General features: G+C 39.8%; 3 protein-coding genes across 3 annotated transcripts in view; all 3 read left to right on the top strand.

Moving 5' to 3' along the window:
* Window positions 1-299, top strand: part of LOC117288935 (fibropellin-1-like) — a 34,779-nt gene extending 34,480 nt beyond the window's left edge. The window contains exon 19 of the mRNA XM_033769808.1: window positions 25-299. Within this exon, the coding sequence (XP_033625699.1) occupies window positions 25-284 (260 nt within the window). The 3' untranslated portion in view covers window positions 285-299. The remainder of the gene's footprint in view (window positions 1-24) is intronic.
* Window positions 300-351: 52 nt separating this feature from the next.
* Window positions 352-1,768, top strand: LOC117288936 (fibropellin-3-like). Its single transcript, XM_033769809.1, has 6 exons — window positions 352-361; window positions 503-652; window positions 795-908; window positions 1,051-1,164; window positions 1,307-1,420; window positions 1,563-1,768. The coding sequence occupies exons 1-6, from the start codon at window positions 352-354 to the stop codon at window positions 1,751-1,753; spliced, it is 693 nt and encodes a 230-aa protein (XP_033625700.1). The 3' UTR covers window positions 1,754-1,768.
* Window positions 1,769-1,808: 40 nt separating this feature from the next.
* LOC117288937 overlaps window positions 1,809-27,914 on the top strand; it is a gene marked incomplete at its 5' end in the record, with an annotated part of 67,430 nt that continues 41,324 nt past the window's right edge. Inside the window, 18 exons of the mRNA XM_033769810.1 lie at window positions 1,809-1,929; window positions 5,998-6,255; window positions 6,653-6,907; window positions 8,438-8,692; window positions 9,405-9,662; window positions 10,067-10,321; window positions 11,014-11,268; window positions 12,875-13,132; window positions 13,533-13,787; window positions 14,451-14,705; window positions 16,138-16,395; window positions 16,797-17,051; window positions 17,715-17,969; window positions 19,394-19,651; window positions 21,873-22,127; window positions 22,821-23,081; window positions 24,904-25,161; window positions 27,062-27,316. Coding sequence (XP_033625701.1) covers window positions 1,809-1,929; window positions 5,998-6,255; window positions 6,653-6,907; window positions 8,438-8,692; window positions 9,405-9,662; window positions 10,067-10,321; window positions 11,014-11,268; window positions 12,875-13,132; window positions 13,533-13,787; window positions 14,451-14,705; window positions 16,138-16,395; window positions 16,797-17,051; window positions 17,715-17,969; window positions 19,394-19,651; window positions 21,873-22,127; window positions 22,821-23,081; window positions 24,904-25,161; window positions 27,062-27,316 — 4,480 coding nt within the window. The remainder of the gene's footprint in view (window positions 1,930-5,997; window positions 6,256-6,652; window positions 6,908-8,437; window positions 8,693-9,404; window positions 9,663-10,066; window positions 10,322-11,013; window positions 11,269-12,874; window positions 13,133-13,532; window positions 13,788-14,450; window positions 14,706-16,137; window positions 16,396-16,796; window positions 17,052-17,714; window positions 17,970-19,393; window positions 19,652-21,872; window positions 22,128-22,820; window positions 23,082-24,903; window positions 25,162-27,061; window positions 27,317-27,914) is intronic.

The raw sequence follows: 27,914 nt of genomic DNA on the forward strand, positions 1-27,914 counted from the left end.
TTAATGTTACTTCCTATGACACAGGTCCATGTGCAAATATTAACTGCCAAAATGGAGGTGCATGTCTGGTTCTGGGAACTACGTTCACCTGCCAGTGTGCAACTGGATTCACTGGACAATTTTGTCAAAATACCATCAATACGTATATACATGTCCCTGTCTGTTGTCGAGCGATCGATGTCACAAATGGTCCTGTCTCAGCTGTGCAAACCATTTGGTGGGAGTTGTTTTTTCTCATGTTTTATCTCATGCGCCTTTTTAGGTTGTATCTGTGCGCAACATAAGTCTGTTTTATTATTTTATATTATTATACAACCATTAATACAAGCCTGGAGCAAACAGGTAACAGAAATGCTACGTGGTATGCTCAGTATAAGGCATCATTTTCAAAGAAACGTGACACAAAACTTAAAACAGCGTTTATGCGGAATTATAAAAAATAAAAAAATTGATATTGGCCAGGCAATAATTATCGTAATTTTTTTTATTGTTAATGAATGAGATGGTGATGGTTTTAATGTTACTTCCTATGACACAGGTCCATGTGCAAATATTAACTGCCAAAATGGAGGTGCATGTCTGGTTCTGGGAACTTCGTTCACCTGCCAGTGTACAACTGGATTCACTGGACAATTTTGTCAAACGGCTGTCAGTACGTATATACATGTTCATGTCTGTTGTCAAATATTTGCCGTCACAAATGTTCCTGTCCTTGCTGTGCAAACCTGAAGGGAAGAGGAGAAGCAATTAATGTAAAAATGACATTTCTTTTAATGTTACTTCCTATGACACAGGTCCATGTGCAAATATTAACTGCCAAAATGGAGGTGCATGTCTGGTTCTGGGAACTTCGTTCACCTGCCAGTGTACAACTGGATTCACTGGACAATTTTGTCAAACGGCTGTCAGTACGTATATACATGTTCATGTCTGTTGTCAAATATTTGCCGTCACAAATGTTCCTGTCCTTGCTGTGCAAACCTGAAGGGAAGAGGAGAAGCAATTAATGTAAAAATGACATTTCTTTTAATGTTACTTCCTATGACACAGGTCCATGTGCAAATATTAACTGCCAAAATGGAGGTGCATGTCTGGTTCTGGGAACTTCGTTCACCTGCCAGTGTACAACTGGATTCACTGGACAATTTTGTCAAACGGCTGTCAGTACGTATATACATGTTCATGTCTGTTGTCAAATATTTGCCGTCACAAATGTTCCTGTCCTTGCTGTGCAAACCTGAAGGGAAGAGGAGAAGCAATTAATGTAAAAATGACATTTCTTTTAATGTTACTTCCTATGACACAGGTCCATGTGCAAATATTAACTGCCAAAATGGAGGTGCATGTCTGGTTCTGGGAACTTCGTTCACCTGCCAGTGTACAACTGGATTCACTGGACAATTTTGTCAAACGGCTGTCAGTACGTATATACATGTTCATGTCTGTTGTCAAATATTTGCCGTCACAAATGTTCCTGTCCTTGCTGTGCAAACCTGAAGGGAAGAGGAGAAGCAATTAATGTAAAAATGACATTTCTTTTAATGTTACTTCCTATGACACAGGTCCATGTGCAAATATTAACTGCCAAAATGGAGGTGCATGTCTGGTTCTGGGAACTTCGTTCACCTGCCAGTGTACAACTGGATTCACTGGACAATTTTGTCAAACGGCTGTCAGTACGTATATACATGTTCATGTCTGTTGTCAAATATTTGCCGTCACAAATGTTCCTGTCCTTGCTGTGCAAACCTGAAGGGAAGAGGAGAAGCAATTAATGTAAAAATGACATTTCTTTTAATGTTACTTCCTATGACACACGTCCATGTGCAAATATTAACTGCCAAAATGGAGGTGCATGTCTGGTTCTGGGAACTTCGTTCACCTGCCAGTGTACAACTGGATTCACTGGACAATTTTGTCAAACCGCCAGTAAGTATTATTTATGTCCCTGTCTATTGTGAAACGTTAAATTAAAGGTTACAAATGTCATAGCTGTGTAGGCCGGCTTGCTTTCAATGAAAGAGGAGAAACATTTAATGTGAGGTGTCCGGGCAAAATTACTCTAATTGGAGACTTTGGGACGCTAGGTGGCAGCCATAGAGCTATATATATTGACTAGAGCGCTAACTTGCTCTGCGTTTTGAAGCCACCCTGGGCGCAGACATGTTTGGTGTGTTGCGTGAATTCGGAATTTTAAGAGAACACACATTGCCGCGATTATTTTACATTCGTCGTGTGCGTATACATACGCAACCGTCCACTCGCGTACGTATGCGCTACGAAAACCGTAACTTCGACTTGATTGCCGTACTTGAAAAAGTAAACGCGCCTTTTAATCATGACGTACATGATGCTCGCAGTTTGTGCGCTGATCAGCAGATGGTGCGTTCACATTTACTGCATTTTTTGCTTCGATGGCACATAAAAAAGAACAGACGCACTATCATGCAAATAGCCGTACAATTGCCGTACAAAATTTCAAGCTTATGTATTGGTTTGTACATAAACATGGATGCGCCCACACGGCTTCTAAACCTTAGTGCGTGTATAACTGGGTGTTAGCGCTCTAGTCAATATATATAGCTCTATGGTGGTAGCAGACTTACCAGGTAAACTCCCATTGTTTATGCAGTTCTGAGCTTGCGCACATGACCGAGAACAATGGATTTTATCCTGGTAAGTCTGCTGCCACCAAGCCTCGCCCAAAAGTCTCCCAGTGAAGTCAACAAAAATCACAAACAGTTTATAAACAAGTCTGAAATTCCCAATAGCAAATTTCTATTTAAAAAATTCTACCGGTATCCCAGTTTGAATCATCCCGCCGGGAGTCCTAGTTCATCAGCATGACTTTAACCAGGATCCCTGTTTAAAAATGTGATTTTTTTGGGGGTGTGATTTCTTTAACCCGACGGCAGAGTCCCGGCTTCATTTCATCACAATTCAAGTGAAGTGTCAATTCATAAATGACTGTAGTGTCTTAATTTGGGATTTTTGTTGTGATTTCTCTACCGGCAGAGTCCGGCTTCATTTCATCACAATTCAAGTGAAGTGTCATGCCATAAGTGTCATGCCATGAATCACTCTAGTGTCAATAACTTTGGATTTAAATCCATCACACACTGATCCGTATGCCATCAGTATCTCAGTCCAGTTCAGAACCCCGGGCCTTTCTCAAAGCTCGGCTTGGGCTCCGGCTCAGACTTAGGCTCCGCGCTCTGTGTACGCAGCTTGTCTTTAACCTGCATTTTGGAGCAGTGCGTCTTGCACGAATATCAGCACGGCAGTCGGTACGTATATTTATGTTCCTGTCTGTTGTCAGACGTTTGGTGTCACAAATGTTCCTGTCCTGGCTGTGCAAACTAGAATGGAAGATAAGAAGCAATTAATGTGAAACCGCTTGGCAGAAAAACTCTATTGAATCCACACATCGATTCCTGAATGACGGCATCTGAGACCAGTAGAACCTCGTATGTACATCCAGAAAAGTTATTACCAAAAGCAAGGATGAGATTGTTCAGACTTTCGGCTAAATTCAGACTTTATATGTCGGCCTGGTGAAGAAAACGAGACAATATTTTTGTCCACACTTAAAGAAATCCTGCTCATTGGTCTACTTCTCTAGTGCTTTGGATACTGTTTCTAAAAGCTCCTTGGAATCTATAACCCAGGGGGGTTACCAAATGGTTGAAATGGCATCATTTCAACATACCTTTGAATTTGTATCTAAGTTTCAAACCTTTTCGTTAGTAATGACTCTCACCTCTGCAAAAGGTGCTGCAGCTTATCACAGTCGGTTAGAGTATTTTCTGATTCGCATTTTTAGGTGGATTCTGCGCTATATAAGAATATTGTTGTACAACCATTAGTTGATCATTAAGTTGAGACAATTAGTAATTACCATTATAATCACACAAGCATGAGTGGAATAAAGGAAATGTAAAGCACTTTTGCTTATCGTATATGGATGCAAAGATGACCCAAAGCTTAAAGGCAGTGGACACCATTGGTAATTACTCAAAACAATTATAAGCATCAAACCTTACATGGTAATGAGTAATGGGGAGAGGTTGATAGTATAAACCAATGTGAGAAATGGCTCCCTCTAAAGTGAAGTACAGTAGTTTTTGAGAAACAAATTGTTTTCCACGAATATGATTTCAAGACCTTGGGTTTAAAATTTAAGGTCGCAAAATCAAGCATCTGCTGAAAGCACCAAACTTCGTTTGACGAGGGTGTTTTGTTCCGTCATTATTATCTCGCAACTTTGACGACCAATTGAGCTCAAATTTTCACAGGTTTGTTATTTAATGCATATGTTGAGATACAGAAAGTGAGGAGACTGGTCTTTGACAATTACCAATAGTGTCCAGGGTCTTTAAAACAGCACAATATGCTGAAGAAGAACAGGGTTTGATATTGGTCATGCATTTTTATACAAATGAATGTTTATGCGTAAGCTGGTGAGAATATTTTCTTGGGTTGAAAGATGGAATGTTCCATTGTTCCATTGCAAGGAGGTGAGTGGCCAAGTTGAATGGAAATTTTCATATTTCATTGAATGGAAATGTTCTCTCCATTGTATGAATGCATTTGACAGTTTGAAACATTTGATAGCATTTGAAATATTTGATAGTTTTTGCTTCATTTGGAGAGAAGAGCCACCACCTTAAGAGCATTTTGAACAGGTGTAAAAGGCACACGATGATTTTTATGGAAAGTTGAAGGGTACCAGCAACTTCAGCGAATGGACATGGCAAATAACTGCTATTAATGTTCGTTCCTCAGGTGTTCCAACAACTGGCCCACTAGTGCACATAAATATGTGCTATAGTTCTGGTTCAGAACAGAAGTTGGGAGTTTAAAAAATTCATACCTAAAAGAGTTAGTGAACACTTTAGTAACTTGTAGGTAGAAGGTAAAACAAGTTAACACAAAACATGAAAGAGAAATACGATGAAATAGTGACGATGATATAGTAAAATCAGAGGATGATGTTTAAACCTTTGCGCTTCATCTTGTTCTTTGTATAAATTTAAGATCCTTTTAATTTCAAAGTTTACCCCCTTTCTTTACAGCTGACACGGTGCCACCAACGCTTCTAAGTTGTCCAACCGGGACCCTTTTTGGGGCTGTTCCGTTTCTATCTTCATCTGTTGATTACCCTTCTGCCACTGCCGCGTGTGTGTGCTTGAAAACCCTATTTGGAGCACAAAATTAAAAACCAAACTAAATAAATAATATAAACAATACAGGTTATGCCTGTTCAAGCCTTATACACTGATCACCTTATGTATATGCAGGAAACTACCATATAACTGACGACAGCAAGTGATATCTGCTACTTGACAAATCGCGCTTCAAATAGTCATGATTTTGACAATTGTTGCAACCTTTTTTTCATATTGCCTAAGATGCATCTCGGTATATTCTTTACCTGCGGGCCCAAGATGGTTAATTTCACACTGAAATAAGAAGTTACAGAACTGCTTACCACAATGGACGCCATTAGACTCGCGGCCCAATTGCTGATCATATATTCCATTGAGTTGTTTTTTCAGTCACAATATGACAATATACATGTACTCTCAGGTACATGTTCATGTACATCTCCTGAGTTCATTTAGCATTTCCCTTGTACAAACAAAGTTGTAAAAGAATTTGTATAAGAAATTGCAGTAATGACTGTTTTGCCACTTGCTTGTCACTGTACATCGCCAGAAAGAATCAAAAACATGCATGAATGTTATGAATAAAGAATTTAAGACATGTTCATACAAAACACGGAAGAGAACTATGGTGAAAAAGTGTGGTTTGCCTGCACAACATTTGAAGTGATTTTGTGCCAGCAATGACAAAGCCTTCTCTTTTCGTTTAGAAATTGTAGATCCATCCTCGTAAATCTGTCAAGTTTTTGTTTACTTTAACTTTTGTTTGTTTATTTCCAACATTCAAGAGAATTCACAAACCATTCACTCTGTTTACTCCCTTTCTGTGCAGCTGATACGGTGCCACCAACGCTTTTAAATTGTCCATCCGGGACCCTTTTTGGGGCTGTTCCGTTTCTATCTTCAACTGTTGATGTAACGTGGACTGTACCAACTGCAGTTGATAACTCTGGGGTGACGCCTGATATTACGGTTTCACCGAGAGGCCCAGGTCCTTTCACTGTCGGAACTACCACCATAGAGTACACAGCCACAGATGGAAGTGGCAACGTGGCTACATGCAATTTCATTGTTCAAGTTCAACAATTACGTAAGACAGAAGTTTGTTTATTTGTATACATGTAGTTGTTGGGTTTTTGTTTGTTTCGTTGAGGTGTTTGTGCATTGTTTCCAGGTATTTGTTTGTTTGGTGGGTTTAAGAGGATTTTTTCGGAGGTGGCAGGTGGGGGTTTGGTGATGTTTCATTATGCAAGTGTTTTTTAGTATTATTCCAAAAATTGTTTAGACCTAGCATTGATGTCACCCAGCTGCAATCTTAGACGTAAACCTTTGATGAAACAATTAAAACACACATAATCGTATGTGCAGCACAAAGGATTGGCTAATGAACAACCTCCTTTTGACCTCTAGTTGAGGGTGCCCTAACTTAAAAAGCGTCATGTGGATTGCATTTTGATACTAATCTCCTCTTTTCTTTTATTTTGCAGCTGATACAGAGGCACCAGTACTAGTGGGTTGTCCAACTCAAATAACTCGGGAAATTCCAGTTGGGGCGTCAGCTATAGAAATAACGTGGACTACTCCGACTGTAACTGACAACTCCCTGGCCAACATTGTTCCGCAAGTTTCACCAAGAGGCCAAGGTTCTTTCAATGCCGGCACTACTTTCATCACATACACAGCCACAGATGCAGCTGGAAATGAAGGTTCTTGCTCATTTCCTGTCATCGTTACACAAACAGGTACTTAGACATTCTATGTTTCTTTGAAAATTCCTTAATGCTTTTTTTAATTTTGTTTTTTTATTGTTTTCTTGTATTTTATACTTAAGTTCTTTTGATGCATTTAGCCCCATATGAGCGCTATTGTGATTCGTATAATTGTAATAATAATAATAATTACAACATTTGTAGAGCGCTAAATACGGATGTTTCGAAGCGCTTTAACCAGATTGACAGAACAGATGGGTTTATAGTTGAAATAGTTGAGCTATTGAAGAAGAGCGAAGGCGTCGGGTAGCTGATGAAAGTGAAGAAGAACAAAGGGCTATGAGGTCTTGGAGATATACCGGAGCCAAATTATGAACAACTTTATACACAAGAAGAAGAATTTTGAAGTGGATGCGTTAGTGAATTGGAACCCAATGAAAAGAGCGAATGATGCGTGTTATGTGTTCTGATTTTTTCGTAAGGGTGACTTATCTGGCAGCAGAGTTTTGTATTCTTTGTAGAGGAACGAGATGAGTGTTTGGAAGACCTGCCAGTAACCCATTGCAGTAGTCCAGATGGGAAGAAACAAAAACATGTACAATGCGCTCGGTGGATGTCTTATCCAAGATACTTTCTAATCTTCCCAATTTTACATATCCCCCATGAAGCTGAGCGGCAGATATGTTTGATGTGTTTGTTGAAGGTGAGGTGCTTGTCCATAAATACTCCAAGGTCACGGACATTCTCTGAGCATGGTACACTCCCGGATTCAAGGATGAGACATGGCAGATTACTGGAGTTTCTAAATTGTGTAGAGCCATGCAGCATTTCTGTTTTAAGCTCGTTGAGCTGTAGCTTATTGACAGCAGACCAGGTCTTGACATCTTCAATGCATTTCCCAAGTCTCTGCAAGATGTCGCGTTGCTCATTAGGTTTCATAGCGATGTATATTTGAGTGTCATCAGCATAGACTATGTAATGTATATACCTCTGTGAGAGTTAAATGCTTTGTTAAATGACGCATTGGTGGCAATTACCCTTCTGCCAGTGCCGCTGACGTGTGTGTGTGCTTGAAAACCCTATTTGGAGCACAAAATTAAAAACCAAAACTAAATAAATAATATAAACAATACAGGTTATGCCTGTTCAAGCCTTATACACTGATCACCTTATGTATATGCAGGAAACTACCATATAACTGACGACAGCAAGTGATATCTGCTACTTGACAAATCGCGCTTCAAATAGTCATGATTTTGACAATTGTTGCAACCTTTTTTCATGTTGCCTAAGATGCATTTCGGTATATTCTTCACTGCAGGTGCAAGATGGTTAATTTCACGCTGAAATAAGAAGTTACAGAACTGCTTACCACAATGGACGCCATTAGACTCACAGCCCAATTGCTGATCATATATTCCATTGAGTTGTTTTTTCAGTCACCCGGATTCGTTGTCTGTGCCTTGTGTACATTTGATGGTGATTCTCAATCAAACTCTATTAATTATTGAAAATGATTTTAAGATTATTATTTGTCTTCTTCTTTTCACTTTTGAATTGCAGTTGATAGTGTGGCTCCAGTTTTGACAGGCTGTCCACAAACAACAGTCACTGCCGAACTTCCTGTGGGACAAGTGCAAACTTTTGTAAGTTGGAGTGTACCAACAGCGACTGACAACATTGACCAAAATCCAATTGTGAGCTCTACAGAGTCTCCAGGTCCGTTTGGTCTTGGCTCGTTTGCCGTCACTTACACAGCTAGAGATTTTAGCGGCAATGAAGCCACTTGCACATTTATCGTCCAAGTTACACCACAAGGTAAGAGGAACATCATCATTATGCAAGTTTAAAACCTACATGTAGCTTTTTTTTTGTCAGAAAAACATTTCAAAAATTTGTTTTTACTTTGCTGCAGGCCTCAGGTGGGGGAAGTGTTTTGCATCTTTTTTTAAATTCCTAATTGATTTAACTTTTGACTTTTGATAAACCATTTAAATGTTCCTACTGATTCCAAAATAAAATGAGAATCAAAACCATGGTGGAGAATACCAGTGATGGTTGGTGCTTTTACATGTGAGCCAACCTATAAATGAGTTGCATATGACAATAGACTCTCTCAGGTACATGTTCATGTACATCTCCTGAGTTCATTTAGCATTTCCATTGTACAAACAAAGGTGTAAAAGAATTTGTGTAAGAAATTGCAGTAATGACTGTTTTGCCACTTGCTAGTCACTGTACATCGCCAGAAAGGACCGAAAACATGCATGAATGTTATGAATAAAGAATTCAAAACATGTTCACACAAAACACGGAAGAGAACTATGGTGAAAAAGTGTGGTTTGCCTGCACAACATTTGAAGTGATTTTGTGCCAGCAATGACAAAGCCTTCTCTTTTCATTGTAGAAATTGTAGATCCATCCTCGGAAATCTGTTTAAGTTTTTGTTTACTTTAACTTTTGTTTGTTTATTTCCAACATTCAAGAGAATTCACAAACCATTTACTCTGTTTACTCCCTTTCTGTGCAGCTGACACGGTGCCACCAACGCTTTTAAATTGTCCAACCGGGACCCTTTTTGGGGCTGTTCCGTTTCTATCTTCATCTGTTGATGTAACGTGGACTGCACCAACTGCAGTTGACAACTCTGGGGTGACGCCTGATATTACGGTTTCACCAAGAGGCCCAGGTCCTTTCGGTGTCGGAACTACCACCATAGAGTACACAGCCACAGATGGAAGTGGCAACGTGGCTACATGCAATTTCATTGTTCAAGTTCAACAATTACGTAAGACAGAAGCTTGTTTATTTGTATACATGTACAGTAGTTGTTGGGTTTTTTGTTTGTTTCGTTGAGGTGTTTGTGCGTTTGTTTCCAGGTATTTGTTTGTTTGGTTGGTTTAAGAGGATTTTTTCGGAGGTGGCAGGTGGGGGTTTGGTGATGTTTCATTATGCAAGTGTTTTTTAGTATTATTCCAAAAATTGTTTAGACCTAGCATTGATGTCACCCAGCTGCAATCTTAGACGTAAACCTTTGATGAAACAATTAAAACACACATAATCGTATGTGCAGCACAAAGGATTGGCTAATGAACAACCTCCTTTTGACCTCTAGTTGAGGGTGCCCTAACTTAAAAAGCGTCATGTGGATTGCATTTTGATACTAATCTCCTCTTTTCTTTTATTTTGCAGCTGATACAGAGGCACCAGTACTAGTGGGTTGTCCAACTCAAATAACTCGGGAAATTCCAGTTGGGGCGTCAGCTATAGAAATAACGTGGACTACTCCGACTGTAACTGACAACTCCCTGGCCAACATTGTTCCGCAAGTTTCACCAAGAGGCCAAGGTTCTTTCAGTGCCGGCACTACTTTCATCACATACACAGCCACAGATGCAGCTGGAAATGAAGGTTCTTGCTCATTTCCTGTCATCGTAACACAAACAGGTACTTAGACATTCTACATGTATGTTTCTTTGAAAATTCTTTTAATGCTTGTTTTTATTTTGTTTTTATTGTTTTCTAGTATTTTATGCTTTAGTTCTTTTGATGCATTTAGCGCCATATGAGCGCTATTGTGATTTGTATGCTTTGTTAAATGGCGCATTAGTGGCAATTACCCTTCTGCCACCGCTGCTGACATGTGTGTGTGCTTGAAAACCATAAAGCTATGTTTGGAGCACAAAATTCAAAACCAAAAAAACAAAAATAATATAAACAATATCAGTTATGCCTGTTCAAGTCTTATACACCGATCGCCTTATAATTACCATATAACTGATGACAAGTGATATCTGCTACTTGACAAATCGCGCTTCAAATAGTCATGATTTTGACAATTGTTGCAACCTTTTTTCATGTTGCCTAAGATGCATTTCGGTATATTCTTCACTGCAGGTGCAAGATGGTTAATTTCACGCTGAAATAAGAAGTTACAGAACTGCTTACCACAATGGACGCCATTAGACTCACAGCCCTATTGCTGATCATATATTCCATTGAGTTGTTTTTTCAGTCACCCGGATTCGTTGTCTGTGCCTTGTGTACATTTGATGGTGATTCTCAATCAAACTCTATTAATTATTGAAAATGATTTTAAGATTATTATTTGTCTTCTTCTTTTCACTGTTGAATTGCAGTTGATAGTGTGGCTCCAGTTTTGACAGGCTGTCCACCATCAATAGTCACTGCCGAACTTCCTGTGGGACAAGTGCAAGTATTTGTAAATTGGAATGTACCAACAGCGACTGACAACATTGACCAAAATCCAACTGTGAGCTCTACAGAGTCTCCAGGTCCGTTTGGTCTTGGCTCGTTTGCCGTCACTTACACAGCTAGAGATTTTAGCGGCAATGAAGCCACTTGCACATTTGTGGTCCAAGTTATACCACAAGGTAAGCAGAACAGCATTGTGCAAGTTTAAACCTGTAGCTTTTTTTGTGAGATAAACATGTCAAAAGGTTTTTTTCACTTGCACTTTGATGAAGGAAGTGTTTAGAATCTTTTTTTAATTCCTAATTGATTTAACTTCTGACTTTTGTTAAACCATTTAAATGTTTCTACCGATTCCAACATAAAATGAGAATCGAAACTATGGTGCAGAATACCAGTGATGGTTGGTGCATGCTGTGGCGGGGTCCATGGGGTTTTGTACACTCGAGGGGGGAAATGGCACCCGAGGCGAAGACGAGGGTGCTATTTCCCCTCGAGGGTGTACAAAACGCCATGGACCCCAGTAACAGCGTGCAACAATTGTTTTGTTATACCTTTGTATAATTGTTATTCCTCTTCTCGAAGTTCTGTTTTTATCTTCAAACATTATTACTACGGACTATTCATTGTTATAAGCAGACGAACAAGAAACAATTCCCTCGAACACGCGGTTGTTTCGTACGCAGCGCTTGAAATCGACCAACGCTGGGAACGATCTAGGTGATGTACACCGGTGTACATCACTTTTCATGTTACCCGGCCCGTCGAGCCATGTAACATGCGTTTTTGTTGCGCATCACATGATTGGTTCTCGACCAATCAAACTTCACAGTTTGTTACCGAGGTATAACAATGATGGTTGGTGCTCTACATGTGAGCCAACCTATAAATGAGCTAACAGGTTAGACTTGTGGACAAGTCGTCAAATCCGCCCCATGCGCCGAGACAGCACTCCCGGGAGTACACCGCTCCTGCGCGAACCAATAGCCCCCCGACCCCTCATTAATGAGGAGTCGAAATCGGGGAGCCACCAGCCCGTGCGAGAGCAGCGATCCCGTGAGAACACCATCCCAGCGCGCAGGGCCGACCTAACGACCCGTCCACAAGTCTATTAACAGGTCTGTTGGCAAGTTACCCCAGCTATGAGTAAAACGGCAGGGGATGGAAAATTGAAACAGTTATCAAACAATATTAAAAAGGACAGAACATGATACAAATTATGGAACAACTAAACAAGCAATACATGTACTTTAAAAAGCCAATTTAGACATCAAAATGTTTCTTGAGCTTAGATAAAAATTCCGGTAAGGGGGCACATATGAAATTGTTAACAAGGTCAGTAGGCAGATTACTCCAGCTACGAGCAAAACGGCAGGGAATGGAAAATTTAAACAAATCGGTACGGGATGATAAATGATGAAAAACAAGTTTATCCTTGTGTCTAGCATTAACCAATATTTTGCATAAAAAGGCTGTTTGTTTACATACAAAAGCAAAGAACAGATATTCTCTTCTATTACTTAGGGTAGAAAGCCCTGTTTCTATTAGCCTACTATTGTAGCGTTGTTCCTGTCTCCTTTGATGAAACGTTAGCCTTGTGGCATACCTCTGCACCTTTTCTAGTTGAGTCTCGTGTTTAACTCGATAAATATGCCAAACAGGAGAACAATAATCTAAAAGAGGTAAAACAATAGACTTGTACAAAGTGAGCAGTGTTTTTGTTTGTTTATTTCCAACATTCAAGAGACTTCACAAACCATTCACTCTGTTTACTCCCTTTCTTTGCAGCTGACACGGTGCCACCAACGCTTTTAAATTGTCCAACCGGGACCCTTTTTGGGGCTGTTCCGTTTCTATCTTCAACTGTTGATGTAACGTGGACTGCACCAACTGCATTTGATAACTCTGGGGTGATGCCTGATATTACAGTTTCACCCAGAGGCCCAGGTGCTTTCACTGTCGGAACTACCACCATAGAGTACACAGCCACAGATGGAAGTGGCAACACGGCTACATGCAATTTCATTGTTCAAGTTCAACAATTACGTAAGACAGAAGCTTGTTTATTTGTATACATGTAGTTGTTGGGTTTTTTGTTTGTTTCGTTGAGGTGTTTGTGCGTTTGTTTCCAGGTATTTGTTTGTTTGGTTGGTTTAAGAGGATTTTTTTGGAGGTGGCAGGTGGGGGTTTGGTGATGTTTCATTATGCAAGTGTTTTTTAGTATTATTCCAAAAATTGTTTAGACCTAGCATTGATGTCACCCAGCTGCAATCTTAGACGTAAACCTTTGATGAAACAATTAAAACACACATAATCGTATGTGCAGCACAAAGGATTGGCTAATGAACAACCTCCTTTTGACCTCTAGTTGAGGGTGCCCTAACTTAAAAAGCGTCATGTGGATTGGATTTAGATACTAATCTCCTTTTTTTCTTTTATTTTGCAGCTGATACAGAGGCACCAGTACTAGTGGGTTGTCCAACTCAAATAACTCGGGAAATTCCAGTTGGGGCGTCAGCTATATCAATAACATGGGATACACCGACTGTAACTGACAACTCCCTGGCCAACATTGTTCCACAAGTTTCACCAAGAGGCCAAGGTTCTTTCAGTGCCGGCAATACTTTCATCACATACACAGCCACAGATGCAGCTGGAAATGAAGGTTCTTGCTCATTTCCTGTCATCGTTACACAAACAGGTACTTAGACATTCTATGTTTCTTTGAAAATTCTTTTAATGCTTGTTTTTATTTTGTTTTTATTGTTTTCTAGTATTTTATGCTTTAGTTCTTTTGATGCATTTAGCGCCATATGAGCGCTATTGTGATTTGTATGCTTTGTTAAATGGCGCATTAGTGGCAATTACCCTTCTGCCACCGCTGCTGACATGTGTGTGTGCTTGAAAACCATAAAGCTATGTTTGGAGCACAAAATTCAAAACCAAAAAAACAAAAATAATATAAACAATATCAGTTATGCCTGTTCAAGTCTTATACACCGATCGCCTTATAATTACCATATAACTGATGACAAGTGATATCTGCTACTTGACAAATCGCGCTTCAAATAGTCATGATTTTGACAATTGTTGCAACCTTTTTTCATATTGCCTAAGATGCATCTCGGTATATTTTTCACTGCAGTTGCAAGATGGTTAATTTCACACTGAAATAAGAAGTTACAGAACTGCTTACCACAATGGACGCCATTAGACTCACAGCCCAATTGCTGATCATATATTCCATTGATTCGTTGTCTGTGCCTTGTGTACATTTGATGGTGATTCTCAATCAAACTCTATTAATTATTGAAAATGATTTCAAATTATTATTTGTCTTCTTCTTTTCACTTTTGAATTGCAGTTGATAGTGTGGCTCCAGTTTTGACAAACTGTCCACCATCAATAGTCACTGCCGAACTTCCTGTGGGACAAGTGCAAGTATTTGTAAATTGGAATGTACCAACAGCGACTGACAACATTGACCAAAATCCAACTGTGAGCTCTACAGAGTCTCCAGGTCCGTTTGGTCTTGGCTCGTTTGCCGTCACTTACACAGCTAGAGATTTTAGCGGCAATGAAGCCACTTGCACATTTATCGTCCAAGTTATACCACAAGGTAAGCAGAACAGCATTGTGCAAGTTTAAACCTGTAGCATTTTTTGTCAGATAAACATGTCAAAAGGTTTTTTTCACTTGCACTTCGATGAAGGAAGTGTTTAGAATCTTTTTTAAATTCCTAATTGATTTAACTTCTGACTTTTGTTAAACCATTTAAATGTTTCTATCGATTCCAACATAAAATGAGAATCGAAACTATGGTGCAGAATACCAGTGATGGTTGGTGCACGCTGTGGCGGGGTCCATGGCGTTTTGTACACTCGAGGGGGGAAATGGCCCCTAAATCCCCAAAAATATATTAAGGCAAGAGAGGGCATATAAAAAAGCACAGAAGATAATAACAATCACTGAACGACTATAAAAGGCAAACAAGCAGAGATATACACAATAATACACACAATCCAAAAAGGATATTCGTTAAAAAGCAGGACAATACATCAAAATGGTTTAGAGCAATACATAAAAACTCCGGTAAGGGGATACAAATGAAATGACATTGTTAACAGGTTAGACTTGTGGACAAGTCGTCAAATCCGCCCCATGCGCCGAGACAGCACTCCCGGGAGACCACCGCTCCCGCGCGAACCAATGGCCCCTCGACCCCTCATTAATGAGGAGTCGAAATCGGGGAGCCACCAGCCCGTGCGAGAGCAGCGATCCCGTGAGAACACCATCCCAGCGCGCAGGGCCGACCTAACGACCCGTCCACAAGTCTATTAACAGGTCTGTTGGCAAGTTACTCCAGCTATGAGTAAAACGGCAGGGGATGAAAATTGAAACATTTATCAAACAATATTAAAAAGGACAGAACATGATACAAATTATGGAACAACTAAAAAGGCAAACAAGCAATACATGTACTTTAAAAAGCCAGTTTAGACATCAAAATGTTTCTTGAGCTTAGATAAAAATTCCGGTAAGGGGGCACATATGAAATTGTTAACAAGGTCAGTAGGCAGATTACTCCAGCTACGAGCAAAACGGCAGGGAATGGAAAATTTAAACAAATCGGTACGGGATGATAAATGATGAAAAACAAGTTTATCCTTGTGTCTAGCATTAACCAATATTTTGCATAAAAAGGATGTCAAGGCAACCGTATGATTGTGAGCAACCAATTGTTTACATACAAAAGCAAAGAACAAGTATTCCCTTCTATTACTTAGGGTGGAAAGCCCTGTTTCTATAAGCCTGCTATTGTAGCGTTGTTTCTGTCTCCTTTGATGAAACGTTAGCCTTGTGGCATACCTCTGCACCTTTTCTAGTTGAGTCTCATGTTTAACTCGATAAATATGCCAAACAGGAGAACAATAATCTAAAAGAGGTAAAACAATAGACTTGTACAAAGTGAGCAGTGTTTTTGTTTGTTTATTTCCAACATTCAAGAGACTTCACAAACCATTCACTCTGTTTACTCCCTTTCTTTGCAGCTGACACGGTGCCACCAACGCTTTTAAATTGTCCAACCGGGACCCTTTTTGGGGCTGTTCCGTTTCTATCTTCAACTGTTGATGTAACGTGGACTGCACCAACTGCATTTGATAACTCTGGGGTGATGCCTGATATTACGGTTTCACCCAGAGGCCCAGGTGCTTTCACTGTCGGAACTACCACCATAGAGTACACAGCCACAGATGGAAGTGGCAACATGGCTACATGCAATTTCATTGTTCAAGTTCAACAATTACGTAAGACAGAAGCTTGTTTATTTGTATACATGTAGTTGTTGGGTTTTTTGTTTGTTTCGTGGAGGTGTTTGTGCGTTTGTTTCCAGGTATTTGTTTGTTTGGTTGGTTTAAGAGGATTTTTTTGGAGGTGGCAGGTGGGGGTTTGGTGATGTTTCATTATGCAAGTGTTTTTTAGTATTATTCCAAAAATTGTTTAGACCTAGCATTGATGTCACCCAGCTGCAATCTTAGACGTAAACCTTTGATGAAACAATTAAAACACACATAATCGTATGTGCAGCACAAAGGATTGGCTAATGAACAACCTCCTTTTGACCTCTAGTTGAGGGTGCCCTAACTTAAAAAGCGTCATGTGGATTGCATTTTGATACATAAAACTCCTTTTTTCTTTTATTTTGCAGCTGATACAGAGGCACCAGTACTAGTGGGTTGTCCAACTCAAATAACTCGGGAAATTCCAGTTGGGGCGTCAGCTATATCAATAACATGGGATACACCGACTGTAACTGACAACTCCCTGGCCAACATTGTTCCACAAGTTTCACCAAGAGGCCAAGGTTCTTTCAGTGCCGGCAATACTTTCATCACATACACAGCCACAGATGCAGCTGGAAATGAAGGTTCTTGCTCATTTCCTGTCATCGTTACACAAACAGGTACTTAGACATTCTATGTTTCTTTGAAAATTCTTTTAATGCTTGTTTTTATTTTGTTTTTATTGTTTTCTAGTATTTTATACTTTAGTTCTTTTGATGCATTTAGCGCCATATGAGCGCTATTGTGATTTGTATGCTTTGTTAAATGGCGCATTAGTGGCAATTACCCTTCTGCCACCGCTGCTGACATGTGTGTGTGCTTGAAAACCATAAAGCTATGTTTGGAGCACAAAATTCAAAACCAAAAAAACAAAAAAAATATAAACAATATCAGTTATGCCTGTTCAAGTCTTATACACCGATCGCCTTATAATTACCATATAACTGATGACAAGTGATATCTGCTACTTGACAAATCGCGCTTCAAATAGTCATGATTTTGACAATTGTTGCAACCTTTTTTCATATTGCCTAAGATGCATCTCGGTATATTTTTCACTGCAGTTGCAAGATGGTTAATTTCACACTGAAATAAGAAGTTACAGAACTGCTTACCACAATGGACGCCATTAGACTCACAGCCCAATTGCTGATCAAATATTCCATTGATTCGTTGTCTGTGCCTTGTGTACATTTGATGGTGATTCTCAATCAAACTCTATTAATTATTGAAAATGATTTCAAATTATTATTTGTCTTTTTCTTTTCACTTTTGAATTGCAGTTGATAGTGTGGCTCCAGTTTTGACAGGCTGTCCACAAACAATAGTCACTGCCGAACTTCCTGTGGGACAAGTGCAAGTATTTGTAAATTGGAATGTACCAACAGCGACTGACAACATTGACCAAAATCCAACTGTGAGCTCTACAGAGTCTCCAGGTCCGTTTGGTCTTGGCTCGTTTGCCGTCACTTACACAGCTAGAGATTTTAGCGGCAATGAAGCCACTTGCACATTTGTGGTCCAAGTTATACCACAAGGTAAGCAGAACAGCATTGTGCAAGTTTAAACCTGTAGCATTTTTTGTCAGATAAACATGTCAAAAGGTTTTTTTCACTTGCACTTCGATGAAGGAAGTGTTTAGAATCTTTTTTAAATTCCTAATTGATTTAACTTCTGACTTTTGTTAAACCATTTAAATGTTTCTATCGATTCCAACATAAAATGAGAATCGAAACTATGGTGCAGAATACCAGTGATGGTTGGTGCACGCTGTGGCGGGGTCCATGGCGTTTTGTACACTCGAGGGGGGAAATGGCCCCTAAATCCCCAAAAATATATTAAGGCAAGAGAGGGCATATAAAAAAGCACAGAAGATAATAACAATCACTGAACGACTATAAAAGGCAAACAAGCAGAGATATACACAATAATACACACAATCCAAAAAGGATATTCGTTAAAAAGCAGGACAATACATCAAAATGGTTTAGAGCAATACATAAAAACTCCGGTAAGGGGATACAAATGAAATGACATTGTTAACAGGTTAGACTTGTGGACAAGTCGTCAAATCCGCCCCATGCGCCGAGACAGCACTCCCGGGAGACCACCGCTCCCGCGCGAACCAATGGCCCCTCGACCCCTCATTAATGAGGAGTCGAAATCGGGGAGCCACCAGCCCGTGCGAGAGCAGCGATCCCGTGAGAACACCATCCCAGCGCGCAGGGCCGACCTTACGACCCGTCCACAAGTCTATTAACAGGTCTGTTGGCAAGTTACTCCAGCTATGAGTAAAACGGCAGGGGATGAAAATTGAAACATTTATCAAACAATATTAAAAAGGACAGAACATGATACAAATTATGGAACAACTAAACAAGCAATACATGTACTTTAAAAAGCCAGTTTAGACATCAAAATGTTTCTTGAGCTTAGATAAAAATTCCGGTAAGGGGGCACATATGAAATTGTTAACAAGGTCAGTAGGCAGATTACTCCAGCTACGAGCAAAACGGCAGGGAATGGAAAATTTAAACAAATTGGTACGGGATGATAAATGATGAAAAACAAGTTTATCCTTGTGTCTAGCATTAACCAATATTTTGCATAAAAAGGATGTCAAGGCAACCGTATGATTGTGAGCAACCAATTGTTTACATACAAAATCAAAGAACAAGTATTCCCTTCTATTACTTAGGGTGGAAAGCCCTGTTTCTATAAGCCTGCTATTGTAGCGTTGTTTCTGTCTCCTTTGATGAAACGTTAGCCTTGTGGCATACCTCTGCACCTTTTCTAGTTGAGTCTCATGTTTAACTCGATAAATATGCCAAACAGGAGAACAATAATCTAAAAGAGGTAAAACAATAGACTTGTACAAAGTGAGCAGTGTTTTTGTTTGTTTATTTCCAACATTCAAGAGACTTCACAAACCATTCACTCTGTTTACTCCCTTTCTTTGCAGCTGACACGGTGCCACCAACGCTTTTAAATTGTCCAACCGGGACCCTTTTTGGGGCTGTTCCGTTTCTATCTTCAACTGTTGATGTAACGTGGACTGCACCAACTGCATTTGATAACTCTGGGGTGATGCCTGATATTACGGTTTCACCCAGAGGCCCAGGTGCTTTCACTGTCGGAACTACCACCATAGAGTACACAGCCACAGATGGAAGTGGCAACATGGCTACATGCAATTTCATTGTTCAAGTTCAACAATTACGTAAGACAGAAGCTTGTTTATTTGTATACATGTAGTTGTTGGGTTTTTTGTTTGTTTCGTTGAGGTGTTTGTGCGTTTGTTTCCAGGTATTTGTTTGTTTGGTTGGTTTATGAGGATTTTTTTGGAGGTGGCAGGTGGGGGTTTGGTGATGTTTCATTATGCAAGTGTTTTTTAGTATTATTCCAAAAATTGATTAGACCTTGCACTGATGTCACCCAGCTGCAATCTTAGACGTAAACCTTTGATGAAACAATTAAAACACACATAATCGTATGTGCAGCACAAAGGATTGGCTAATGAACAACCTCCTTAAATTGTCCAACCGGGACCCTTTTTGGGGCTGTTCCGTTTCTATCTTCAACTGTTGATGTAACGTGGACTCCACCAACTGCAGTTGATAACTCTGGGGTGACGCCTGATATTACGGTTTCACCGAGAGGCCCAGGTCCTTTCACTGTCGGAACTACCACCATAGAGTACACAGCCACAGATGGAAGTGGCAACATGGCTACATGCAATTTCATTGTTGAAGTTACACAATTACGTAAGACAGAAGTTTGTTTGTTTTTTAAGTTTTTTATTTTATTTTTTTTTTTTTTTCGGGGGGGAGGGGGGATTTGATGGTTGGTTGTTGGTTGGTAGGTTTTGAGGTTTCTGTGTTTATTAGGGGGGGGGGTTTCGGGGGGGGGGGGGGGGGAGGGGGGTAGCGTGGTGTTGAATTGGGTGATGTCTCAAAAGAAGAAAAGCAAAATATTTTTTTAAATGTGACAAATATTTGAAGCCGCTATTTGTTAACCTTCAAAAAAATTATCTTACACTTTGTAAATCATTGGTCACAACCTAAGTTTGAATTTATCAATTCGAGAGTTATCCTCCTCTACAACAATCATTTTGGCTGTGTTATTAGTGGAGGGTGTAGCCTGTTACTTCCAGTAGTATTATGGGACGGTAAACTACTTTATTTCATAGCTTTTTAACCAGGATTTTGTGGGGGAATCAAGCGTCACTGAGTATTAAGCTGCCTGGTTAGGTTGTAACATTGTTTAAAGACACTGGACACTATTGGTAATTGTCAAAAACCAGCTTTCTCACTTGCTGTATCTCAACATATGTATAAAATAACAAACCTGTGAAAAGTTGAGCTCAATCGGCCGTTGAATTTGCGAGATAATAATGAAAGAAAAAACACCCTTGTCACACGAAGTTGTGTGCTTTCTGATGCTTGTTTTCGAGACCTCAAATTCTAAACTTGAGGTCTCGAAATCAAATTCGTGGAAAATTACTTCTTTCTCGAAAACTACGTCATTTCAGAGGGAGCTGTTTCTCACAATGTTTTATACCATCTATCTCTCCCCATTACATGTAATCAAGAAAGATTTTATGATGACAAATATTTTGAGTAATTACCAATAGTGTCCACTGCCTGTAAAGCCATTATACACTTTCGGAACAGAATACAAAAAAGGTTCACAGATTTACAAATAACTTACAGGGTTTACAGAAGGTAATGGTGAAAGACTTCTCTTGAAATATTATCCATGAAACACTTTACTTTTTGAGAAAACACTAAAACAATTATCAATTTTCGATATCAAGAATTACGGATTTATCACATATAATGACATGGCGAAACGTGCCGAAACAAGGGTGGGTTTTCCCATTACTTTCTCCCGACTCCGATTATCGATTGAGCCTAAATTTTCACAGGTTTGTTATTTTATGTACAAGTTGTGATACACGAAGTGTGAACCTTTGGACAATACTGTTTACCGAAAGTGCCCATTGGCTTTAAGGTTCTGTAACACAATATTGCCAGTTCAAAAGTATAAATCATTGAGTTGGCATTGACAATTGTGAACAAAAAATTAGCAAAATTATTCCTGAAATATAGATTGGAAGTTCCACACAGATCTACTAACTAGATATGCAGAGTTCAAACTAAAGTTTTAATAGTTTACGAGTAGGGTTGATACAAAACTGATACCAATGGTTAAATAGTTTTCATAACAAAGCACTCAACGGCACGGCTCCCCACTTGGCTAAGAACGACCTAAAGTTTACACTCCGTCAGATTCATCTTAAGTTAAGTTATCAGTATTGCCTTAGTGATGTGTACTGTGACATCACACTTTGCAATAACGCCCTACTCAAATGATGTCGCATGCATTAAAGTCTATTGGATATTGTTTATACATATCTCCTCTATTCTTTTATTTTGCAGCTGATACAGAGGCACCGGTACTAGTGGATTGTCCGTCTGACATAACTCGTGAAATTCCTGTTGGGTCGACAGCTGTATCAGTGTCGTGGACTGCCCCGACTGCAACTGACAACTCCCTGGCCAACATTGTTCCACAGGTTTCACCAAGAGGCCCGGGTGCATTCAATGCCGGCAATACTGTCATCACATACACAGCCACAGATGCAGCTGGAAATGAAGCTACTTGCTCATTCCGTGTCATCGTTTCAGTAGGAGGTACTTGAATGTTTCTTAAGCTGAAAGATATCTTTCTGGTTTTCTGTTTTGTTGTTGCATTTAATATTTTAGTAGTCTTTGTGCTTTTATATGTATTAAGTGCTATAAGCACTTTTGTGGATTTTTGTACAAAATTGTAGGTCTCAAACTCTTTGTGGAACTCTTTCGTGAAGAATTATTGGAAAAGAATTATCAAAGCAGTCCAAAATTCCTACCTACCAAAATAGACTTTATGCATTGATGTCATCCAGCAGCTATCTTATAGGAAAAACGATGACAAAACAATCGAAACGCACAGATTTGTACGCCCGGTGCACAGTATTGGCCAATGAAGTTTTCACAGGTTTGTTATTTTATGCATATGTTGAGATATACCAAGTGAGAATAATGGTCTTTGACAATTACCAACAGTGTCCAACACCTTAAGTACTGTTCATAACTTAATAACTTTGGAAGTAAATTTTGTCAATGATCCATTCAAGCCATGACCTTGAGCTTTTTGGCTGAAATATTTGGGGTATTTTTAGGCTGTTTGCTGCCGCTATGGACATTTTGATATTCCAGTGTTTTGATCAAAAATCTCTGCTTTTCTGTTTGAAGTTTTGATCAAGAGATTTAATATTACATTGGGAAGAAAGACATTTGGGAGCCAAGCCCAAATCTTTATCATTGTTTTTTTCCTTTTTGTCGTAGTGGATGATATTCCTCCAGTTCTGACATCTTGCCCAAACACAATTATACGGACTGTGGAGTTAAACTCTGCAGAAACGGTCAACGTGGACTGGACACTACCGACTGCCTCGGACAACTCCAATGGGCAAGTGTCTGTCAACAAGATGAGTGGCCCGGAGCGTGGGTCTCCATTAGGTGCAGGGGTACATGACGTTGTGTACCGTCTCTCCGATGCAAACAACAACTTTGTGGAGTGCAGATTCTGCATAGTGGTCAACACAGGTTAGAACGCTCTTCTGAGAATTAAAGGAACACATTGCCTTGGATCGGTTGAGTTGGCCTTTGAAAAGCGTTTGAAACCGTTTGTTGTGAAATGCAAATGGTTAGATAGATAATTTTAAGGTAGAATGTATTTATATCCACGCATACATGCCTCAAAATTGTACGGTTTTCACATACGTCGCGAAGAAACACGGTCCACCATTTTGTTGAGTAAAAATTTTTACTAAAATGGCCAACCGTGTTAATTCGCGGCGTAAAAGAAAAACCATGCAATCTCGAGTGATACTTGTGTAGATCGTTACGTTATACTTTTAAAATATCTTTCTAACCAATGTATTTCTTAACAAACAGTTTCAAACGCTTTTCAAAGACCAACTTGTCCGATCCAAGGCTGACATTGCTTTAAGAACCTATGTCTGTTCCTTGAGAATTATTGCCTTCTGTTACTTCGCCTGTTCTTCAGCTACTCTCAGGGTACATGCATGCCCAGGTCGAAATTCCAGTTGAACCTAGTTAAACTGGGTTTAACTGGAACTAGTGGAAACCAGTTGATAAACTAGTTAAACACAGTTAAAACCAGTTGGTTTAATATGGAAAATGGACAGAGACCAACTGGTTTATAATTTCAACCTAGTTGAACACAGTTAAACCTAGTCCAAACCAGTTGGTTAATATGGAAAATGGACGAGTTTGGTCACTATCCAGTTGAACCAGTTGACCCCAGTTAACTAGGTTCAACTGGAATTTTGACCTGGGTGTACTCAGAGTGTTGCACACTCGTTGTCCCTGCTGTACATACCTTGACCCAATTGCATAAAGCCTGTAAGTATAAAAACTTAATTACAGCACCAACAAATCTTGCTTAACAGAAAGTGGCCACCAGCCAAAACTCCATAAAGTTTACATTGTTGTAACTGGTGCCCCACTCAATTTTTCAACAGGAAAGAAAAAGCTTTAGTCTGCTTTACAGCTTTATGACATTGGGCCCAGAACTAGAAATCTTCTATAGACCTTGATCAGGCTAGCTGTCACCATCTTGGTCATGTTCACTGTTTCCAATAACAGTAATATAATAGTTCATTGCGCATGGCACCAGACTATTATTTCGTCCAGCCTCAGTTTGGTTACAATGAGTTGGAATGGAGTGAAATCAAGATGGCCACACCGTGATAAAGGTCTATTCTTTTACTCTATCGAGTGAAAATGAAGAATTCTCTAAATAATAATAATAGTAGTCAAACTAATAACAACTGCATTTGTAAAGAGCCTAACACCTCCAAAAGCGCTCAGAGGAACTAGAGAAAACATATGAAAAATTATAATATGGCCTTGAAACTTGAGCTAGCAGTAGCTTGTTTGATGTGTAGCGGGAGATTGTTTCACAATTGAGGTGCAGCAAACTGAAAACTATGTGACCATATAATGTGTGTACGCTTTGGTGGCAACATTAAGGCCGAGTTATAGTCGGTCGCGCGATGGCCAGGCGATCCAAAAAAGACAGTTGTTATGCCTCAGCGATGACTATAGACTGTGTTTTTTAGGATCGCGCGTCAAGAGTTTCATCGCGCGACCGACTATAAACTGGCTTTTAGGGATAACAAGGATTTCGCTGTTTCTAGTAGGAGTGTTAGGAGTGAGTAGATCTTTTAGGTAAGTTGGTCCACTTCCACGACTGCATTGGAATGTTTGGAGGAGAATTTTCGAAGGTTGTGTGGGCATGAATAGGAAGCCAATGGAGAGATTGCCAAGCTCGAGTAATTGCATCACGTTTATCTTCACCCGGTAATTAATGAGCTCTTTGTTTCCCCTCTTATGTTTCTAGTCGACTCCGTAGCCCCAATGATCACATGCCCGGCCGCTATACAACAAACATATGAGATCGGGAAATACGATGGGAGAATCATTAACTGGGCTGAACCAACCGTCTCTGATGCATCAGGGGGTCCAATCACCGTCACTCTTCTGACAGCCAGGCCCTCTGGCTCTTTCTTCCCGGCTGGAACCCACACTGTCCAGTACAGTGCTACTGACCAAAGTGGTCGCAGTGCTTCATGTGACTTTACTGTTACAATTAATCCAGGTATTAAAGCAACTGACCACGTTTAGTAATTGTCAAAGACCAGTGTTCTCACTTGGTGTTACCCATCATTAGCATAAAATAAGAAGCCTGTGAAAATTTGGGCTCAATCGGTCATCGAAGTTGCAAGAAAATGATGAAAGAAAAAAACTACCTTGTTGGGCGAACTTGTGTGCTTTCAGATAGGAATAAAAGACTTCTAGCTAGAAGTCTTTCATTATTTTAGGGAGAAATTACCTCTTTCTCAAAAACTACATTACTTCAGAGGAAGCCGTTTCTCACATTGTTTTATACTATCAACAGCTCTCCAATACCTGTTACCAAGTCAGTTTTTAAAGCCAGTGGACACTATTGGTAATTGTCAAAGACCAGTGTTCTTACTTGCTGTATCTCAACATATACATAAAATAACAAACCTGTGAAAATTTGAGCTTGATTGGTCGTCGGAGTTGCGAGATAACTATGAAAGAAAAAATCACCCTTGTCACACGAGGGTTGTGTGCTTTCAGATGCTTGATTTCGAGACCTCACATTCTAAACTTGAGGTCTCGAAATCAGTTTCGTGGAAAATTACTTCTTTCTCGAAAACTACTTTACTTCAGAGGGAGCTGGTTCTCGCAATGTTTTGTACCACCAACCTCTCCCCATTACTTGTTACAAAGTAAGGTTTTATGCTAATAATTATTTTGAGTAATTACCAATAGTGTCCACTGCCTTTAAGTTAACATTTGTTTTGAGTAATTACCAAACGTGTCCCTTCCGTTTAAGATAGGGTAGATGGATAAATTGGTGTAGTCTTTTTGACTATCATCCATTGAGATTTTAGATGATAGATATACATGTACATGTACCATGGAATGCATGTACAGTACAGTTGGCCCTTCTACTCTTCATATTCACTATGATTTTTAATAAAGGGAATAAAAGCAGAGGTGACAGGGTCATAAGACCAGGGCCCAATTTCATAGAGCTGCTAAGCACAAAAATTTGCTTAACATGAAATTTCTTCCCAGATAAAAACAGGACTACCTACCAAATTTCCATTTGTGGCATATTGCTTGTTACTGGTATTCAGGTGTTGTTTGGTTATCCTGAAAATCATGTGGAAATTTGGTTGGTAATCCTGCTTTTATCAAGTAAACAATTTCATGCTAAGCAAATTTTTGTGCTTAGCAGCTCTATGAAATTGGGCCCTGGCAGGATTGTGGCTACACGATAGCTGAAGGAGAGGTCCTTTATCACATCGTCATGACCCTGAATAAAAGGTTTTAAATACACCTCCAATAAAGACACTGGACACTATTGGTAATTACTCAAAATAATTGTTAGCATGTAAACTTACTTGGTAACGAGCGATGGAGAGCTGTTGGTACGTTTGTACATGTAGTATAAAAACGTTGTGAGAAACGGCTCCCTCTGAAGTAACGTAGTTTTGAGAAAGAAGTAGTTCTCCATGAATTTGATTTTGAGACCTCGGAATTAGAATTAGATGGAATGGAATATGTGAGAGTAAAACCAGTTTTTGGAGTGTAAGATGGGTTTCCTCAGTAAAATTTGTTAATGCTGAAAGTACCGAGCTAATTACATAATTTCCTTTTGAATATAACCAAATCATCAAGAATTCACTGTTTGAAAACATGTTGGATTTGATAGATGTCAAATTTGCATCGGGATAAGCAATATTTACTTTGGTTTTTACCCATACTCTGATGTGTGTTAGTACTGTATACTCAGTACTTTCCCGAGTCATGTGAAAAAATACCACAGGCATATTACTGGGGTGTGATTCAAAACCCCTTGCAATTCTAAAGCAGTGTCTTACCAACTGGACTATCAGGATTGCCCGGTAGCTATTGGCAGTTTGATTTGTATTTTTAATGTTGGATTTGGTTTGTATTTGCAGTGGATTCCACAGGGCCAATGTTCATTCGCTGTCCGTCTGACATCGTACACACTGTATTTGAGCTGCCAGCCCAGGGAGCTGTAGTGAATTGGCCCGCACCGCTGTTCTTTGATGCCTCAGGAATAGCATCAATCACTTCTCGGACTCCGCCTGATGGTACCCTGTTCACATCTACAGCAACACAGGTTTCCTACACTGTTACTGACGGTGCAGGACTCTCAGATGTATGCTCTTTCTTTGTTACTGTTACCGTGTGTAAGTAGTCATACTTCATTACAAACTTTTCTGTGCCCTCGCCCACCTCTATTTTGAATCCAAATTATATTGGTCTGTTGGTTGTAAATGGCATGTTAGGCTTTTCGCATGGTGAGGTTCATGTATCAATAGACCGATCTATTAAGCTCCGCCCCATTGCGTGTTGACCAATCACAACGCAACGAAGGTCTGACAAATAAGGTCCGACATGCGTGCACGTGAGCTTGGCGTGCGCGGCAGATTGTGCAGAAAGGCATTGGAAAGGCTCACGTGTTCTTGCTCACACGTGCGCTGTGGGCGGAGCCTTATGGATCGGTCTATTGGTTTGCAGTATATATGTATTCATGTGTTTTATGTACATGTACATGTACAAGTGTACTTGCTGGGTAGATTATGTTGATTTGAGGACTTGTCTTCTACCGCTGCGGAGTACATTTTTAAGAAATTCTGGAGACTTCTCTATTACCTTGGAGTAGATTTGTCAGAATTCGGTCGAAATAATGGTTGTCATTCTGCCAGACAAATTGACTGGGATTCCCACAGTGGGATCCTGCCGATGGGATGGTGGTTGGGGAACTAGAGTCAACCAACAGCAGGT

The sequence above is a fragment of the Asterias rubens genome, chromosome 4, assembly GCF_902459465.1.
Source record: "Asterias rubens chromosome 4, eAstRub1.3, whole genome shotgun sequence".
Classification (NCBI taxonomy): Eukaryota; Metazoa; Echinodermata; class Asteroidea; order Forcipulatida; family Asteriidae; genus Asterias; species Asterias rubens.

Bases quoted from the DNA above. Each gene is read 5' to 3' on its own strand.
- LOC117288936 (XM_033769809.1), top strand. The intron at 909-1,050 runs GTACGTATATAC...CCTATGACACAG, and splicing joins ATTTTGTCAAACGGCTGTCA to GTCCATGTGCAAATATTAAC. The intron at 1,165-1,306 runs GTACGTATATAC...CCTATGACACAG, and splicing joins ATTTTGTCAAACGGCTGTCA to GTCCATGTGCAAATATTAAC.